The 21770-nt window shown below is 39.4% G+C and overlaps 1 protein-coding gene across 1 annotated transcript; it reads left to right on the top strand.

Moving 5' to 3' along the window:
• Nucleotides 1–1949: 1949 nt before the first annotated feature.
• Nucleotides 1950–6247, top strand: ptmab (prothymosin alpha b). The gene is made up of 5 exons (XM_083781578.1): nt 1950–2154; nt 4571–4633; nt 4826–4910; nt 5049–5134; nt 5349–6247. Exons 1-5 carry the CDS (start codon nt 2098–2100, stop codon nt 5391–5393), a joined length of 336 nt encoding a protein of 111 aa, XP_083637704.1. The 5' UTR covers nt 1950–2097; the 3' UTR covers nt 5394–6247.
• Nucleotides 6248–21770: the final 15523 nt, after the last annotated feature.

Genomic DNA, 21770 nt, shown 5'->3' on the forward strand with positions numbered 1-21770 from the left:
ACCGAAAATAGCAAACCTACAGGCCCACAGCGTGGGGCCTCTGCGATGCGCTGTGGGCTTGTAGCTCTGCTATTTTCGACAGTCGCACGGCGAAGTATATATCGCTCCCCATCCCCCATCCATCCATCCACCCTTCTATCCATCCTGCACGCGCTTTGTTCCTAACCAACCTACTCATAATTCAAGCGTTTTTGTGTTGTTCTTAAAAGCCATGTGTGACTGACTCTGTCTATGATCATCGGTAAGGAAAAATAAGAATGTGTGGGTTTATATATTTTGTTCTTTTTTTTTTCCCTTTTGTGGTTTTACACATTAAGAATTCGTGTGAATTTCACGAACACCCCTTTCTTTGCTTTTACGCATTTTACGCACTCGTATGTATCGCATGCGTTGTCTCACGCACTAGCACTACTGACTGCTTTCATTTTGTGAGGCTTTCTGTAACAATGGGGGGGTTGACGTGAGGAAATTAGGCCACGCGCACCGCACTGTAACTGCACTAAAAATAATTCTGCCTGTTGTGTTGACACACAGTCAAACACCAGCACCCACACACAACGCACTGTGCCATCCTTTGCGTACGGGTTCGTTTGGTTCCATGTTGTGTGTGTGTTGCACCGTCTCGACTCTCACGGAGTTAAAAAGGAACGAACGCTGAGGATTTTATTGTGTAGTATACGACCGCGCGTAAAACAAGATCTTGTCGAGTCGAGTGCTGCTTTAGCTGCTGCTGTGTGTGTGTGTGTGGTGCGTGCGCGCGCGCGCGCATTCGAGTCTGCTTTGGTTCTGTTCGAACTAAGCAAACCGGGTTGCGTGCGTGTATCCGCGTGCGCGTGGGCGCGCATTTGGATCGACCTTGGCGCACAGCGAATTGATAGTGTATTATATAAATTACAACAACCCAGGGAAAGGGGGCGGGGGGAAGCCAAGCCGCGTGCGTGTGAAAAACACGCACGTAAAAGGGCGGGGGCGCGCTTGGGAGGAGGGAGGGAGTTATCTATGGTTTCAAACACGGTCTCACGCGCACGCCAGAGGGGGCGGGGCTTATCAGCTCTTCATAGGAACTGAAGGGGAGATGGAACAAGATGACGGCGGTGTTTCATTTCTTCCGCAGTTGCATTCATTCATTATTATTACTTGCCATCATTATTAATGGCCATGATTAATAACGACGGTCGAACCACATTAATTACCAGAATATTAGCAACCGAATTAAACGGTCGTTCCGTCGACTGTGAGCATTAACAAAAAAAACACAGACTTGACACTTACTTAAAAAATAATTTAAACAAAATCCGTGTTGCTTTTTAGGCGGTTCAGCGGTTGGTCTGTCTATCTGTCGGTGTCTGTCGGTTAGTCGTCGACCATTTGGCGACTCAAAGATCAACATCAATCAATCACACCGTCACGAGACGTCAGACGAACGAACAGGCTAAAATTATAAGGCAATTCGGTTTAAACCGGACCACAAAGGAACCGTTCATTTAAATCCCCCCTCCGTCGCTGCTTTTCTCGCTGCCGTCAACGACGGTCCGAGAACCCAAACATCACATTTGAATGTGTTTTTTTTTCCTGTTGAGAAAGGATACACTGTAAAATGTGTGGTCTTAATTTAACCCCGAGACACTAGTCGTCCTCTACTACCTAGTAAAAACCTTAATTTATCCGTTTGTAACCATGAGAGTGTGCAAAATGGAACCAGACGGACCCGTAAGGGTTCATTTGGTTCCATTTCGCACACCCTCGGGGTTAAATTATCACTCTGACGGTTAAATTAAAACTCAAATGGTGAGAGTGTGGGACGGAGGGGGGTGTGTCCTCCGGGTTTAGAAACGCTATCCATTGTTCCAGTGCGCGACGGCACGGGGGACACGCCCCCGTGGGCGCGTCTCGACCAATGGGAGCGCCCCATCCGCCTCTTTGTTCCCGCCCACCAGCCTATATTAAAAGCCGCGGCTCGTCTCGAGCGCTGCCCACTGGCAACAATATAGCCTAATACTCATCCATTAAAAAGAAAGAAAGGATTTATACTTTATTATTCAGCGTCTCGTTTCTACCAACCGTCCTTTTTATTTGATTGGGGGAAAAAATAAGAAAATGGCAGACACAAAAGCAAAAGCAAAAGTTGCCTCTAGCCCTGAACTCACCGCCAAGGTAAGATTTATTTTATTCATATATATATTAAAAAAAAAAAATTGATAGAAGTAAACCGTGTTGCGGACTGTAACCTAGATCTTTTCCTTTTTTTACGTCCGTCTCGCGCTTGTTCGGAAGCAACGCACTGGAACTCGGACTAAACATTTTCTGGATACTTTTTGGATTTGTACATCCATGAAGCTGTTTGTGTGTTTGATCGGTGGGGGGGGTGTGTGTGATACAGTGTAACGGATCACCAGGGCACCGCAGAGAATAGAAACAAGAGAGGGGCTTCTCTTCATTGTGTTCCCCGGACACCGACACACAGTCTGCTGCTTGCTCTGCGCGCGCGGTTCTTTGTTTATACGAGCGTGTCCATTCCTCCGTGAGCGCCAGAGCCATAATAATAATAATAACAACATCCAAACAGCAATCCATAACGTTTTTTGACATTTCCATAATAACACTTCAAACGTGTAGTTTTTGTGCATGTGGATTTCGCACCTATATTTCGTTCAATTCAATCACCCCCTTAATGGATGAGCTAGTCTTACAATAGAACCGTCGTTTCACTTTATGGTTGTGTTGCCCCGGGGGTGTGTGTGGATGTGTTGAACCGGGGAGTGTGATCAGAACCGGTGATCAGATGTGTGTGTTGAGAGAGCCTCGGTGTGTGAACTTCCACCGGCTTGCAGCCGGCCGGCCGAGTCGGTCTGCTCCGTGTGTGACTGACTGTGATCTCGTTTTGAATGGACACGTCAGGTATACGTTTTCAAATCAATGTGTCCAATGTCAACTTTGGATCGACGTGGGGGGTTCCGTGCTCCCCATGTTCGGTTCGGGTTAAATAAGTACCAACACAATACTCGGATCAGCTAGTAGGCTGTTATAGCCCACTATGGTGGGGGAACGACGTCAACCGTGATGATTGATCGAGATCCCCGGAGGAATGCGTCCGGTGGAGGGAGGAGGGTTGCGCGGGGATACGGCGAGCTGTATCCCCGCGCAACCCTCCTCATCCACCGGCCACATTCTCAGTACTGAACGCAATTAAGGCTTGGGTTTGCTTCCTTCCGCGTCGGTTTGGTGTTTTACATATTTTTTAGAACATGATTTCATGTCACGAGGGGAAAGTTTACGCAGAGAGAGAAAGATCACTTTCCCTCCGCGGTAAGGTGCGCTGTGATGCCGGGTTTCAGTCTCTTGAAGAGACTCTCTTCTCTCCTATCTATAAACTATATGGAGCTATTAGAATTGTATTCCTTCTTTTAACATTTTGGAGGTCGTTTAGTATTAATATCGTCTATTAATATCCCTGACACTGAAAGTCTGTCTCGTCCTAAACCCTCGGGGCTATTTATAGTCACATACATCATCATTATTGTTATATACATTTTTACGCACAAGCGCGCTTTTGCGCACGGTCGGGTAGCATGGGGGCGGGCCATTACGCATCGAACTTGTTCGCTTGAACACGCACTGTGTGCCAAGTTGAGAAAGACTTATTAAGAGGTGTGGATTTTGTTGATAAACAGCTTAAAGGATGAGGGATTATGTAAATGAATACATTACAAAATCGTTTTATTTAGCCTGTGTGTGCGTGCCGTGCTGAGGTGGTGACGGCGAGCCTACGTGCACCGTGCACAGGCGGCTCGAACAAAACAAGGAAACAAAACGGGGTCCGTTTTTTTGCGCGAAAACCTATAAATAGAACCCCGTGAAAGACATTCCTGTTATTTCCTGGCGGTTCTTTGTATGCTGGAGGTTTATTTTCCCATCGTTTTGGTGTTATTATTACTGTGTGCGGACTGTGGAACCGGTCTCTGCGCGTCGTGTTCTTGGGGGGCCATGTGTGTCGTCTCCTATTGTCCTTTTAAGCCCTCGGTTAAATCGGCCAGCGTCGCGCTTGCTTGCTGTTTTTTTTTCTTTCTTTTTTTTTCTTGCTGCGCTTGTATTTAAATTGAGCTATGCACCCTGGGTATTGCAGTGTTTCTCCCCGGGCGTGTCTTTTGACATATGGCACTGACGAAACCTGTCGAACTACAATACCCAGAGTGCCCCCCGAGACACATCAAAGTATCAGATTACACGACATTAAAGTGGATGAAGTGGGCGGGAGGGAGGCAGGGCCAGGCAGGCAGGAAGGGGGAAGCTGCAAATCTCTGCAGCGACCAGTGCTGCTGGCTGCTAAATGAGAGAGAGGGCCTTGAGGAGATGGGAAGAATGTTTAGCATCCAGCTGGAGGCGCTGAACACTCCACAGTTCTCTAATTTTAGACTTTGTCAACATTTCAACCCCCGAAACAATATAAACACCAGTCACCAACCCACTCTAATGGCCAGGTGCTTTTGATCTGCATGGAATGAGAACTCTTATTTTTGTTTTTGCTGTTTTATGTATTGTTCAACATGTTTCTCACTCCTCCCTGCTACAGGAGCTGAAGGAGAAGAAGTTGTTAGAAAAGGAGAACGGCAAAGGTGCTGCCACCAATGGAAAGGTATATATATAGAAGAATATAAATATAGAAGATGTAGGCCTAGTAGTCTGCTGTACACAAATCCTGAGTTGACATTTTAATTAACACTGAATTAAATATGATTTTACTGTGTATTGCACAATTTATATTTTCACTTTAAATTGTGTTGTGATGGACTTTATAAATATTTATGTCATAATGCAACCCCCGCAGGAGAACGAGGAGAATGGCGAGCCGGAGATAGACGAGGATGATGAGGAGGAAGTTGACGAAGAGGACGAGGAAGACGAGGGAGAAGGTGCGTAGAAAGTCAACGTTTTTGTATGTTGTCCTTGTACATTCATAGACGCGGCGGTCCCGTCACGCGGAGCCGGCCCGGTCTTTGACCTTCTGTAGAACCTTGACTAAACGGGTCAAAAAATGGTTTTCATTGCAGGTGACGAGGAAGATGATGAAGATGATGATGACGACGTTGAGGGAGGCACAAAACGGGCGGCAGAGGATGACGACGATGATGATGAGGTGAGTGGAGGGGGGGAGTTTTGATTGATTAATTGATTGATTGAATACTTAATTATCAGTATTGATAATAAAGTAAATTTAATACTTTATTACTTTATTATTATTTGTTAACAGTGCATGTCAAAATGTATGCTAAAACTATAACACAAATAGCCCCATGCAGTGCGGTCTGTTTGGAGATCTGACCAGTCTTTTGTGTGTTTCTCCCTTGCAGGACGACGTGGAAACCAAGAAGCAGAAGACAGACGATGACGATTGATGCGTCTTCCTCCTCCCTGCCATCCTGCTGAACCCACTTCCTGGTTCTTCATCTTTGACCCTTTTTTTTTTTTTTTTTCCAAATGTCCAAAGGTGGAGAGGACTGAGTAAAAAAAAAAAAAAAAAAAAAAAGAAGAGAAAAAAGTATAATGAAACATGGTCATTAGCAAGTAGAGTTCAACACACACTCACTCACTCACTCAACACAACTCTCCCCTCAAACCGCGACAACATGAATTTTGTAGGAGGAACCAATGCCACAGCAGTGCAAGAACCAGGATTCAACCCTCTCAACGATAAACAAAAAAAAAACGACCACAAAAAGGATGAATTTGTTTGTATTTTTATTTACATTTTATATTTTTGTACATATTGTTAGGGGCTGGGGGGTCGGGTCGGGTCATGGGGTCCCCGCCTTCTCAGCGACGGGTGATCCTCTCCGGAGACCAAAATCGGTCGGTGCTTCTCTTTACGAACAGATTTTAACAACTTGGTTGACCATGTTACGATATCTCAGATAACTTAGACGATGTAAAAAGAAAAAAGTTAAAAAAACAAACAAAAAAAAGAAAGGTAAACCGTTAAAGAAAAGAAAAACCTACGCGTTGAACTCAGAGCATTCCAGTAAAAAAAATGTTTTCTGTATTTACTTTAGTTGTATCATAACTAGTTTTGTTTGTTTCTGGAGGGGCAAGGCCAAAGAGAAGGAGACGTACTTTTTTCTTTTGTTCGCGTTTTGTTTTTATTTTGTCAGCAGCAACTTTTCTTTGTTTTTGTTTTTTTCTGTTTTATGACGGCCTGTTTTGATGTATGTGCGTTTGTTGTTTGACAATAAACCGGACTTTTATTTTGTGACTTGTATTTGGCATCTCTTTCCTGTTCCTCACTGTTTGTAGATATCTTTTTTTTTTGTCATTTTCCGAAAGTAGGGCATATCCATTTAAACCTCATATACGTCATTAAACAGACCCCTGGGGTCAATGGGCCCAGCCCCTCCTTTTGTCCCTCTACACCATATCTCTGAATGTTTGCCCCAGAGTAGGGACACTAAGTTTCATATTGTGGTGCTATAATGCAGCTTATAAAAACTAACGATATAAAAAAATACAGCATATATTATATATCAAGTGGTTCTCAAATTGAGGTCCAGCCTCAGGGTTCCTTGAAAGGGTTTTGTGGTCCCTTATAGATATGTAACTCTTGAGTGTATAAATGGACAGATCCTTCCAGGTTCATTTGGTTTCATTTGCACACTCATAACTTATGAGGGCCCTTCAAATAAGAAAGTTTGCGAACCACTGCTGTATGTATTTGTTTTTTCATATTCTTGCCTCCAGAGGTGAACGGGGTGCAACATGAGTGTTTCTTTTTCTTAGGGCTTCAATAAATAATCAACCTGTCGTTTGAGATAAAACACCTCCCACCACAGAAGCCTGGCATCTTCCAAGGAACAAAGGTCACTGGCTCCTGCCCAAATCAACTGGCTCCTGTGTCTGTAGAGAGGTCTCTAAACAATGGACTGTAGTTATATTTGTTTAAAGCGAGACAAAACCAATAGCTATTAGCTAGTATAAACCTTTCTCTGTGCAAAATAATAAGATATTGTTGCTGTCAGTCTCCATATTTTAACTTTTTTTCCCTCCAAATGAATGCCCTACTTTGTTGTACTAGTATAATGGCATACAAAAGTAGCTAAAACAGCTGCGTAGTATCCTGAAGGTAACACTTTTGGACATATGAGGTTTCCACAGACAGCGACAATATTCAATGGTTTATATAGTGTCTGTTTCATATTGGAAGAGTGCCTATTTTCACCACTAAAGCAATTATTAATCACTTTCAGACCTGGCCTCCCTATTTTGGGAATATATCATTATACCCGCAAAGTTTTAGAAAAATGTGAAAAGATTTAGTTAAAATAACAGATCTACAAGCTCACAAGGCATCACGTTGCGACATAGTGTGAGCTTGTAGATCGGCTAATTGTTAAAAAAAAAGGCTTGAGTGGTGGTTAACGCAAACTATGACAGCGAATGACACTAATAGCACAAGTGTATTTATGTATGTTTATCTCGGATGGCTTCACTTCCAATCAACACCTCAACAATAGGCTACATATGAATGTGTGTAATCATAAGTCATAGCTTTTGTTTGAAGTTTGTCCTGTGCAGGCCTCTGTCCGGGTTGTGTGCGTTCCAAAACAAACATGACCGGGCCTGAACGAGCCTTAGGGTGGCAGTGAACTCATGTGCTCCTGTTCTATCATGTCAGCAGTGGGTGAAAAAGTATTCAGGTTGTTTTACTTAAGTAAACTTATACCACAATGTAGAAATACTCTTGTTACAAGCAAAAGGCCTGTATTCAAAATTCGACTTGAGCAAGGCATTGGCATCAAAATATACTTTAAGTACCTAAGTAAAAGTACTCGTTATAGAATTCAACACATTCAAAAAAATTAATAGCGTTTAGAAAGTAAGACATTACAACTCATCGCATCACGACATGCTGTGAGCTTGTAGATCATCAAAGTTTGCATACCATAATATACCATAACCGAAGTATAAAATGTGTTTTGTAATCATGAACTAAAATTCACAAACTAACTATTAACTCAAGTTTTCAATGAATTGTGGAGGAGTAAAAAGTACTATACTTGCCTCTGAGATGTAGTGGAGATTAAGTACAGTAGTATTTATGTATGAGGGGAGGGGGGAGGACTCAGGTAAAATACAAAGCACCTCATAAGTGTGCTTAAGCACAGTAGCCTACTTGAGTAAATGTACGTTGGTTACTTATACCACCACTCAGTACTGCATGTCTGCGTGTCTCTGTGTACAACTGTCTGCTTCTGTAATGGATGCCAGATCCTCAGGGGACCCTGGGTCCGGAGCCCGCAGACCACAACACACACACACACACACACGAAGACCTGCAGCTTCTAACACTACCAGAAGAACACTGGTGTAGCAGTGGTTATCAGTACGATTAGCACTACGAATTTACTTATACAAAATATGTATGTATTATAATATTAATATCAAAGAATGTATTTTTTTTAATAGATCCATTGATTCATCACTAAAATAAACATGCTCTGAATGAACACGCGGCTGCAAACACTTTAGGGATTTTCAACCCAGAAAAGGTTCTAAACCACAAAAGTGCATATACTCGAGTACAGTACTCGAGTACTATGTCAAGGCACTTAAAAAAAAGTTCTACTCCACTACATCTCTGAATCCAATATACTTTTTACTCCACTACATTTATCCGTTACTTTGACGGTTTAGGTTATTAATAATGATCAAATTATTAAACATGTTTGTAGAAGATCTACAAACTCACAACGAGTTGCATCGTGGGATGTTTTGACATTCTATATTTTCAAATGGGCAGTATGAAATTGGGCTTGGTGGTTAGCAATCAATAAGTATGGTCCAATAGCATTCTGTATGCTTGTACATTTGCAACTTTACCTTTATTTGGATGCTAATAGGCCTATACGTTGATTTAAGTACGATTTTGAATACAGGACTTCTTTTACCTTTGCCAAAGTATTGTTTTGCTGCTTTTACTCAAGTCCAAAATATGAGTGTAGCCACTTGTTCCAACCCCTGGGGAGAAGAATAGGAGACTGTGATCCATGGTTTGGCTTTGCTGTGGTGCAGTTGAAAGGAGCCAGCACACAGAAGGCTAAGAAAACCACAATGAAAACGCCCACAACAAGACACAAAACCCACACATACTGTACTGTACAGTGACACTAAACAGAGCCTCTCTGAGTGCCTGCAGGTTTCCACTTCATATTTACGTAGAAGTGCAGGGTGCGCTGGTAATGAGCAGGGTGGCACAATAACTTCCTGTGGAAAATGCTGTTTAATGGGACATAGTTTACATTAGCAGGCCTACAGCAGTGGGGTGGGGCGGGTTTCAGGGACCCCCAGGGGTCCTTGAGGGGGTTCCAAATGGACACTTTTTACAGGACAGAGAGTGTATGGAACCAAATGGACACTTTTTACAGGACAGAGAGTGTATGGAACCAAATGAGCCCATATTCGTACACTTTCATAGTTTGTGTCTCGGTGACGGAGTGTTCTTGAAATTACAACATTTGAGAGCAACAGTAGCTACAGAGTAGCTACAGAGCAACAGTAGCTACAGATGCTGCACTTTGGGGGTCCTCGAGGACAGAATAAAAGCTTATTTATTGCACCGCACATTGTAACCTGTGATTTATGTATCATTTCATTGCATAGTTTATTGTATTTTTGTGTGCAAATGGCCCATACTATTGTAGGATATAGGATTTCATGCCTCTCCTTCCAAACCTGTTGGGAATAGAACCCACCACACACACACACACGCACGCACGCACGCACGCACGCACGCACGCACGCACAACACACACACACACACACACACACACACACACACACACACACACACACACACACACACACACACACACACACACACACACACACACACACACACACACACACACACACACACACACACACACACACACACACACACATGATGTACTATGGACCACCCAGGCCAGATGGAGCCAGCTCTCTGGCTGCAGATTTAAGATCTATGTATGTCTGGCTAACCTCAAAGCCGACTTACCTCGCTCGATTCCTCCCTGGGATTGGGGCTGTGAGCCAGTTATGAGGCTTCTCTTTTCCCAGTATGAAGTGTAGAAGTGTAGAACTCCCCCTTAGTGAAGAGCTATGGTTCCTCCCGGCCAGGTGAAAGACTGTAGAACGTCTGGCTCGTCGACTGTTCCATTGTTGTAGAACAGGAGTGCTTCGTTAAAAAATATTAAAGGGACATTTCACCCTTTTTGCAAGAAAATATATGTTAATGACGTTTAGAAGATTTAGAACACTTTCCTGGGGGTCTTTGTGTGTGTAATATGTGGTTTTAGATATGTTAGATTTTAGCAGTGAGCCCAGTGGCTTTGATGTCATGGACACTGGGCTCACTTACTTCCTGGTCTACAATTCCCATAATGCTTTGGTGCACTGCTCCTCCTTGTGGATCTTTGATTGATTAATTGATTCATTTATTAACAGATTGGAGAATTACAGTACATTTGTACAATTACAGTACATGTAGTCCAGGAAGTAAGTCAGCCCATGAGTGCAGTGTCCATGACATCAGAGACACTGGGCTCACTGCTAAAATCTAAAACCTGCTAAATCTAAAACCACATATTAGATATTACACACACAAAGACCCCCAGGAAAGTGTTCTAATATATGAATACCTTTTTTTTTTTTTTTTTGCAAAAAGGGTGAAGGGTCCCTTTAAGGACGTGGTATATTTGAAATTATGCCTGTGGGAGAAAGGCGTTCATGTTTGAGGTTCGGTGGGCTTTCGACATGAACCGAATAAAAAAGTGAGTTTAAAAATATCCGAAACAAATTGACTGCTGACCTGAACCTGCAAGTTCAGCAGACAGTTTATGACTTTATGTGCTGAAACTCGTGGCTTGAATTGGGCAGATTCAGCCACAGGTGAGAAAGAGCAGGTCAACTGACATGAATTATTGTCCAAAACTCTATCATAAATGAACAATTGTGTGTCTGTGATCAGTTGCACATAAGAGGCATTTTAACCAAAACACATGTTTTTGAATAAATCAACTGCTTTATAGGTTTAAGAAACATGCTACATTACAAGTTAACTTTATACTAAATACTACATACTTTATACGTTAATAATACTAAATAAATTAGCCATTTAACATGAACTAAAGGCTTATAGCTTACTTTACGTTAAATATCTCATTTGATAGTACTGCATGGCCTAAACCCACACAGAGGCATAGTGTTATGATAATTGTAGCCTTAAGATATATTAGCCATCTACAATTTCACCGCTTTTTATTAATCCACATTTTTATGTATTATTATTATTATTATTACCATTATTAAAGAGATCACTAACAACAAACAGTAGTAAGGGGTTATATAGGGAGGTGACGGATTAGGTAGTAAGTAAGTAGGCTTGTAAGTGAAACGTGCCACATTGTGCTGAGGTCAGATGGTGATGGATGAGGATTGGTGTGCAGACCTGCTGGTCCTATGGCCACTGGCCAGCAGACACCATGTGACGCGAGTGACCACTATTAGGTCTGACTCAGGGAGCTGTCCCAGTCAGTCACACACTTTATTAGTGTGGTTGCCCCAAAAGGGGCAACCAGACTCTAGTAATTGTAACACTTTATTGTGGGCTCGCCTCAGCGAGCACACAATTGTTACTGCCAGTTTATATTTATTGTGGGCTCGCCTCAGCGAGCACACAATTGTTACTGCCAGTTTATATTTATTTATACTTCTTTATTCCAATTTCCGCCACTTTTTTTGTCACCTTCTAACTTCCACATACTTTATGCTAGAAATGTAGTTCAAACTTCAAACTTTTCAGCTCTTTGCAGTTATTTATGCTTGTATTTTTATTTTTACAAAGTTTTATACTTTTTATACTTTTTAACTTTTTAACTTTTTTTTACATTCTTTATAGTGAGAGTCGATGGAAGAAAGGTCCCATTTTTCACAGTTGACTTTTTTGAGCTCTTATTACTCCGTCATACTTTCACTTTGAAACTTCATTCAAACTTTATAATGTTCATCTATCTTTGAACTTTAATTGGTGAAAAAGTTGTTTTGAAAAAGTTTATACTTTTTAAAATATTTAACTTTATTTATAGTTTTTTCCTCCCATTGACAATGTATGGGATTTATCTCTAAATCAACCTCACTTTTGCAGCCTCATTACTCTGGCATACTTTGTCGTAGAAACGTGATTTAAACTTTAGAAAGCTCACACGACTCTGGACTTTTTCGTGGTTCAAACCGTATTCGAATACGTTAAACGGTTTTTCCGAAATCGCAGTTCAATCGCAGGCCGTTTCGCCTAATTAGTGCCAACTTAGAGTGCGGGCTTCTCTCACTAGAGTGCGTAGAACAGAAAATCTTTCCTTGAAAATTTACCAAACAAATTGCCGTCCCGGCCAAAATATTCACTTTACACGCATGTTCTTTGGTCATTTTGTAGCCACACATGTCCTCTTTCACACAATGTGACCACCAAAACACAGAGACATACAGAATGTGAACTACGGCCTTTTAAGTGACACAAATACAGTCAATCTGCTCATTGACCTCCATAGTAAAATCCTTACGAGGAAATTATCGCGATGACAATTCTTAACTCGCTCTTATAACCACATTTTCGATCGTACCAACACCACAATCGCACATGGTGTACCTCAATATCTCAGGCCACTCACAGCGAAAGAATTATTTGCATTCGACTTTTACTTTTTGCGATAGAGCAATTTGTTCGGGCATAGTTTCCCCCCATTCAAGACCATTCAAGATCAAGACCTTCAAGTTGCGTGCCACTTGTTTGTCTTTTACACTTCCACAGCTGAGACATATAAGAGCTTAATTACAGGGCTGAAATTAAAGTTACAAGATCTCAATGAGTTGCTCTGCGATACCTTGTGGGCTTGTAGGTCTGCTATTTGTGCAATTGGATGGCCTTTACACAGCTCTCGCAAGAGCACGCACGCACGCATGCACGCACGCACACACACACCCTGTCTTCCTATTGGCTGGCCTTTACACAGCTCTCGCAAGTGCACGCACGCACGCACGCACGCACGCACGCACGCACACACACACGTTTATAAAAAAATATTTTCAAAAAAATAAAATAAAAATTAAAAAATTAAAAAAAATTAAAAAAAAATTAAAAAATGAAAAAAAATGAAAAGAAATGAAAAAAAATTAAAAAAAATTAAAAAAAATTAAAAAAAATTAAAAAAAAATAAAAAAATTGAAAAATTGAAAAAAATTGAAAAAAATGAAAACTTAAAAATTAGCATGTTAGCATTAGCATGTTAGCATGTTAGCATGTTAGCATTAGCATGATAGCATTAGCATGTTAGCATGATAGCATTAGCATGTTAGCATTAGCATGTTGACATTAGCATGTTAGCATGTTAGCATGATAGCATTAGCATGTTAGCATGTTAGCATTAGCATGTTAGCATTAGCATGTTAGCATGTTAGCATTAGCATGTTAGCATTAGCATGTTAACATTAGCATGTTAGCATGTTAGCATGATAGCATTAGCATGTTAGCATTAGCATGTTAGCATTAGCATGTTAGCATGTTAGCATTAGCATGTTAGCATGATAGCATTAGCATGTTATCATTAGCATGTTATCATTAGCATGTTAGCATGTTAGCATTAGCATGTTAGCATTAGCATGTTAGCATGATAGCATTAGCATGTTAGCATTAGCATGTTAGCATGTTAACATTAGCATGTTAGCATTAGCATGTTAGCATGATAGCATTAGCATGTTAGCATGTTAGCATGTTAGCATGTTAGCATTAGCATGTTAGCATGTTAGCATTAGCATGTTAGCATGTTAGCATTAGCATGTTAGCATGATAGCATTAGCATGTTAGCATTAGCATGTTAGCATGTTAGCATTAGCATGTTAGCATTAGCATGATAGCATTAGCATGTTAACATTAGCATGTTAGCATGATAGCATTAGCATGTTAGCATGTTAGCATTAGCATGTTAGCATGTTAGCATTAGCATGTTAGCATTAGCATGATTAAAAAATTAAAAAATTAAAAAAAATGAAAAACATTAAAAAATTAAAAAAAATGAAAAACATTAAAAAATTAAAACTTTAACTTTTTTTTAAACTTAAAAGGAAAAAAATAATAATAAAGAACTTAATATTTTTTATCTTAATATTTTTTTTAAGAAATATCTTAGACCATTATCAATAATCATTGTGTTTATGCTTTTAAAGATAGGCCTATATGCTATTTGAACCTTCTATTTACATGTAAAAGTATGCTATTTCTGTTAAGCTCATGAATGCTTTTATATGTATACTCCATTGGATTGACTATTTTTTTTCTTTTTTACCTTTTCTTGATTCATCAAGAATACATTGTAAAGCATTATTCATACATTACAAATCATTAGTAGACAGTAATACTTTACTTACTTTATTCTGCCCCTTTTTGGGCATCATACTACTTCCACATACTTTATTTCCGCTTTATGCAGTTATTTATGCTTAAACTATAGTTTTTACAAATGTTCATACTTTTACTTCAGCTTTAATACATTTTCTACTTTTCTTTACAATATGTTACAGTCCAGAAATTTTGATTATGGACTTAGACCACCAATGGTAACACCATTACTCCGGTCCCCGAGTTTCAAACTTGACACGGCAATAACTTTATACAAAGCATTTTACGCGAGCCCACGCAGTTTCTACAGGAACTGCTTTCTAGTTTATACTTCTTTATTCCAATTTCCGCCACTTTTTTTGTCACCTTCTAACTTCCACATACTTTATGCTAGAAATGTAGTTCAAACTTCAAACTTTTCAGCTCTTTGCAGTTATTTATGCTTGTATTTTTATTTTTACAAAGTTTTATACTTTTTATACTTTTTAACTTTTTAACTTTTTTTTACATTCTTTATAGTGAGAGTCGATGGAAAAAAGGTCCCATTTTTCACAGTTAACTTTTTTGAGCTCTTATTACTCCGTCATACTTTCACTTTGAAACTTCATTCAAACTTTATAATGTTCATCTATCTTTGAACTTTAATTGGTGAAAAAGTTGTTTTGAAAAAGTTTATACTTTTTAAAATATTTAACTTTATTTATAGTTTTTTCCTCCCATTGACAATGTATGGGATTGATCTCTAAATCAACCTCACTTTTGCAGCCTCATTACTCTGGCATACTTTATCGTAGAAACGTGATTTAAACTTTATAAAGCTCACACGACTCTGGACTTTTTCGTGGTTCAAACCGTATTCGAATACGTTAAACGGTTTTTCCGAAATCGCAGTTCAATCGCAGGCCATTTCGCCTAATTAGTGCCAAGTTAGAGTGCAGGGCTTCTTTCACTAGAGTGTACAAACAGAAAATCTTTCCTTGAAAATTTACCAAACAAATTGCCGTCCCGGCCAAAATATTCACTTTACACGCATGTCCTTTGGTCATTTTGTAGCCACACATGTCCTCTTTCACACAATGTGACCACCAAAACACAGAGACATACAGAATGTGAACTACGGCCTTTTAAGTGACACAAATACAGTCAAGCTGCTCATTGACATCCATTGTAGAAATCTTACGAGGAAATTATCGCGATGACAATTCTTAACTCGCTCTTATAACCACATTTTCGATCGTACCAACACCACAATCGCACATGGTGTACCTCAATATCTCAGGCCACTCACAGCGAAGAAATTATTTGCATTCGACTTTTACTTTTTGCGATAGAGCAATTTGTTCGGGCATAGTTTCCCCCCATTCAAGACCATTCAAGATCAAGACCTTCAAGTTGCGCGCCACTTGTTTGTCTTTTACACTTCCACAGCTGAGACATATAAGAGCTTAATTACAGGGCTGAAATTAAAGTTACAAGATCTCAATGAGTTGCTCTGCGATACCTTGTGGGCTTGTAGGTCTGCTATTTGTGCAATTGGATGGCCTTTACACAGCTCTCGCAAGAGCACGCACGCACACATGCACGCACGCACACACACACCCTGTCTTCCTATTGGCTGGCCTTTACACAGCTCTCGCAAGTGCACGCACGCACGCACGCACGCACGCACGCACGCACACACACACACACACACACACGTTTATAAAAAAATATTTTCAAAAAATAAAAATAAAAATAAAAAAATTTAAAAAACTTTAAAAAAAAAAAAAATGAAAAAAATGAAAAAAAATTAAAAAAAATTAAAAAAAATTAAAAAAAATTAAAAAAATTAAAAAAAATTAAAAAAATTAAAATAAATTAAAAAAATGAAAAAAATGAAAAAAATGAAAAAAAAAATGGAAAAATTGATAAAAATTGAAAAAAATGAAAAAAATGAAAACTTAAAAATTAGCATGTTAGCATTAGCATGTTAGCATGTTAGCATTAGCATGATAGCATTAGCATGTTAGCATGATAGCATTAGCATGTTAGCATGTTAGCATTAGCATGTTGACATTAGCATGTTAGCATGTTAGCATGATAGCATTAGCATGTTAGCATGTTAGCATTAGCATGTTAGCATTAGCATGTTAGCATTAGCATGTTAGCATTAGCATGTTAACATTAGCATGTTAGCATGTTAGCATGATAGCATTAGCATGTTAGCATGTTAGCATTAGCATGTTAGCATTAGCATGTTAGCATGTTAGCATTAGCATGTTAGCATGATAGCATTAGCATGTTATCATTAGCATGTTAGCATTAGCATGTTAGCATTAGCATGTTAGCATGTTAGCATTAGCATGTTAGCATTAGCATGTTAGCATGATAGCATTAGCATGTTAGCATGTTAGCATGTTAGCATTAGCATGTTAGCATGTTAGCATTAGCATGTTAGCATGATAGCATTAGCATGTTATCATTAGCATGTTATCATTAGCATGTTAGCATGTTAGCATTAGCATGTTAGCATTATAGCATTAGCATGTTAGCATTAGCATGTTAGCATGTTAGCATTAGCATGTTAGCATTAGCATGTTAGCATGATAGCATTAGCATGTTAGCATGTTAGCATTAGCATGTTAGCATGTTAGCATTAGCATGTTAGCATTAGCATGTTAGCATGATAGCATTAGCATGTTAGCATTAGCATGTTAGCATGTTAGCATTAGCATGTTAGCATTAGCATGTTAGCATTAGCATGATAGCATTAGCATGTTAACATTAGCATGTTAGCATGATAGCATTAGCATGTTAGCATGTTAGCATTAGCATGTTAGCATGTTAGCATTAGCATGTTAGCATTAGCATGATTAAAAAATTAAAAAATTAAAAAAATGAAAAACATTAAAAAATTAAAACTTTAACTTTTTTTTAAACTTAAAAGGAAAAAAATAATAATAAAGAACTTAATATTTTTTATCTTAATTTTTTTTAAAGAAATATCTTAGACCATTATCAATAATCATTGTGTTTATGCTTTTAAAGATAGGCCTATATGCTATTTGAACCTTCTATTTACATGTAAAAGTATGCTATTTCTGTTAAGCTCATGAATGCTTTTATATGTATACTCCATTGGATTGACTATTTTTTTTCTTTTTTACCTTTTCTTGATTCATCAAGAATACATTGTAAAGCATTATTCATACATTACAAATCATTAGTAGACAGTAATACTTTACTTACTTTATTCTGCCCCTTTTTGGGCATCATACTACTTCCACATACTTTATTTCCGCTTTATGCAGTTATTTATGCTTAAACTATAGTTTTTACAAATGTTCATACTTTTTTAACTTTTACTTCAGCTTTAATACATTTTCTACTTTTCTTTACAATATGTTACAGTCCAGAAATTTTGATTATGGACTTAGACCACCAATGGTAACACCATTACTCCGGTCCCCGAGTTTCAAACTTGACACGGCAATAACTTTATACAAAGCATTTTACGCGAGCCCACGCAGTTTCTACAGGAACTGCTTTCTAGTTCATGCGTATTCTTTTTATTTCACAGTAGTCTTTTTTTTGTCGCTTTATACCTCCCACACTGTACGCTGTACGCACTTGAGCCATATGTCAAATTGACCGGAAAAATCGGGAATCGTGTGCTTGTATTTTGTTAAGAGAAATGTTGTATAGTTTAATTGATATGAATTTATTAGTGAATTAAATTTCCCCATTGACATGAATGGGAAAAGGCAAAAAATCACATTCAAGTATTTTTTCCTCGGAGACTGTAATCACTATAGTTACAAAACTTTTAGGGATATTTCTTAATTATGACTAAAATTAATTAAAATTATAATTTTATAGGTCGGCCTCATGGTGGCGCTATAACAGCCCACTTTACCTTTTGGCTTATAACTCTTGAACCGTAGGTCGTAAAATCAAAATTATTTTTTCCCTGGATTCCTTGGGTCATGACGCATCTCCCCATATAGGCCACGCCCATTTCCGCCATGATGGATTTTCCGCCATTTTGAATTTTGTCCAAAACAAACTTTTTGCTTTTCCTCCTACATATTTTGTCCAAATCTCACAGAAATCGGCACACATGATCTCTGGACATATCCGATTAAAACACCAGATGCAGAATTTTGGTAGTGCGTATCGTTCGGCCGTAATCGTCTTCCGAAGTTAGTAGGAGGGGCCTATATCACAAAAATGCCATAAATCACGAACGGAATGTCCAATCCATCCCAAATTTGAATCACATGTCCGGGGTGGTTCAATCAACCAAGTTCTAAAAGCAATTCCATTTTCATCCATAGGGGGCGCCGCAAATGCGAGAAATGTAACCGTTTGTCGCAAAAACATGAATTTCGGGGGTTAAATCCCCTCCGAATTACTTACGCATGATCTAAGGCGTGACTTGAAATTGTAATTGGCTGGCAATATTAGTGGGAGGGGCATATGTAAGCCACTGCGGCAACCACACTCTGCAATTTTTTAAAATTGCGAATTTTCTAGTCTTATCCCTGCAGTGGTTCTCAACCTCTTCTGGACCAGAGCCCACTTGAAAACGATGTTAATGCTGATTTAGTACTAGGTCTACCACTTCTACTACTACTACTACTACTACTACAACAACTACTATTGTTTTTACTGCTGTTGCTACTGCTACCTTTAGGACAGCGTTCCCAAACCAAAACCCCAGACCCAAAAGAGACAGAGACCCTATAGTGAAACATGGCAGATCTACAAGCTTCACTACTTCTTAAAAATGTGTTTTCTAACACTGCATTCTTTATTCTTGTATTATGCTTCATTCATGTTAGTTAGCAAATAGTTGAATGTGTTTTCAACTCGTGAAAACGTGTTAAAAAATCTTTACAAATAATAATGGCAAAATTTTAGGAAACGTTAGCGACCCATGAAAAATGGATCCGCGACCTACAAACGGGTCCTGACCCACAGGTCTGGGAAAACATTGCTTTATTTAGGCTATTAATTAAAACGGCCATGACAAGCCAAGCCACCAGAGTGCCAGCTGCCACTACTGTGACAGGATGTGTGCTTGTGTCTACCAGTTTAACATCTGATAAGCTCTCTCTTTTTCTACTACCACCCCCCCTCTCCTCTCCTGTCTGCTTGTTGTTATATGTATACCAGTGCTCCCATACTCTTGTCTTGTGACTGATGTTTATTTGTGACTATCAGCTCTACATATCAGCCGTCTCTTGCTTGATTCCAACTCTGTCTCTCTCTCTTTCTCTCTCTCTCTGTCACACCAGGATCAGTGTTGAGCTCTTCATATTCCAGTAGACTGTCTATATAAACAGCATGGTTGTAACTACTTTAAAGGGCAAGACCACTTTTTTTGAGGTTTGGGTTGTGTAGTTACTTTGCCATGATGCAACTCCAAATGTGGACAAGAAATAAAAAATAACTGCTCCAGTGATTAGAAATTGATAATTCAAAATATGCTCCTCATTGACTTACATTGTAGCTAAAACAGCTCTCAAAGTCACTCTTTTAGTACGTAAACAAACACAGACAATGTTGATTCATTCCCATTCTGACCTGAGATCAGATTCATACGAGTTTTCCGCCGGACACACACTGGTCTGATGAACCCATTCTGACCTGAGATCAGATTCTAAAAATGTCAGTCGTTCTTCGATTTTTCAAAAAATAGCAGACCTACAAGCTCGTATCGCGCCACTCGGTGGCGCGATATGAGCTTGTAGATCTAACATAACATGATGCTGACACCAAAATGGGTGCCCGCGGTCAGAATGGGTTAAGGCTTATAAATAAACTGAACTACAATGAGTGTATAACGTAACATAGTCTAGCACTCATCGGAAGTTCCTATAACATGATGATAACTTGTCGTAGATTGTGGCAGTGGTTCTCACAGTGGGGGTCCGGGGACCCCCCCAGGGCTCCTTGAATGCGTTCCAGAGGGTCCCCAGCAAAATGGGTTATATTATGGCATCAAAATGCAGTTTTAACCCACTCTGTATACATTGATCAGCTATTTGTTTTTTTGAAACAACACCCTCCCTGGCACAACATATTTTCAGATGGGGTCCATGGCTAAATACATGTTATTTTGGGGGTCTTTCACATTAATATTATGGTATAGCCTAAGTCTGTATGTAATCCATCGATATAACTCATAACTGAATTGTGAAATGGTACAATAGTTATTTTCAGACCATTATGGCTATTGTCCACCTGGAACATTTCACATTGTATAGGTTTAATAGTGTAAGCTATTGCTCTTTAGACCCAGAAGAGAAGAGGCTCATTTTCATTTAAAATGTAATGAAAATACGGATTTATTTTTCATGGTCACTGACAGCAAACCAGTCAGACATAACCTTTACCTTCTACACTAAATGTCTTCAGTATAGCCTACAAGCTCACAGCATTTCGTCGCAGCATTTGGATCTTGCACTGTAGATCTGCAATGTTTTGCCAAATGTTTTCCCCAGAATAGTGAGGCTATAGGGTTGATGTCGTCAACAATACGTTTCTCCTACATCAAACTTTCAGGATAATGATGTTCAATCCTAGCGAGAAATGATGTTTGAAAACACTTCTGAATATCACCTTGTGGTCAAGGATCATACGAGTTCCTGCACTGTTGGCCTCCAAAAGCAGTGGTTCTCAAACCTCTTCATGTCAAGGACTGAAATATTGTGTGTATTTGACCCTCATCTGAAAATAATTTCTGCCAGGGACCCACAAATTCTTCAATTACTGTCTATATAGCCTACTAGTACTTTCAAGATTCTTCTTAAAATTTGCAGAATTGCAAGCTTATACAACACAACATATAGGCCTACATGTGTGAGATTGTATATCTTTCAAATAGTCGACAGTGTTACAGTTGTTAAAGTGATTCTGATGCTATATTAATTAATGTTACAGAAATATTAAATATTGGAACCCCCTCCAAGGACCCCTGGGGGTCCCCGGACACCACCTTGAGAACCGCTGACATACAGTATTATGTGGTTCTCAACTTCTGGTTTGGGGCCCACCAGGGGCCCAAAAGGACCCGTAGGGGTCTGTGACTGTACGAACTAAACCAAATTTGGTTCTGTCTGTTGTATATACTCTCACTCTCAGAGATAAATGAGGCTCCATTTGTCCCCTCTCGAAGTGTGGACCCCAGGTGGACCCCACTGCACCTCAGACCACACGTTGAGAACCATATGTTACAATAATAGGCCTACACACCAAACAACCAATAACCAGCAATGCAATCAAATCACTTTATTGCTCACAAAAACCTTTAATTAACAGCACTAGTAGTATTGCATATGGCAGGAACATTGTCATTGCGGTATAG

This window comes from Protomyctophum parallelum, assembly GCF_964188405.1.
Source record: "Protomyctophum parallelum genome assembly, chromosome: 14".
NCBI lineage: Eukaryota > Metazoa > Chordata > Actinopteri > Myctophiformes > Myctophidae > Protomyctophum > Protomyctophum parallelum.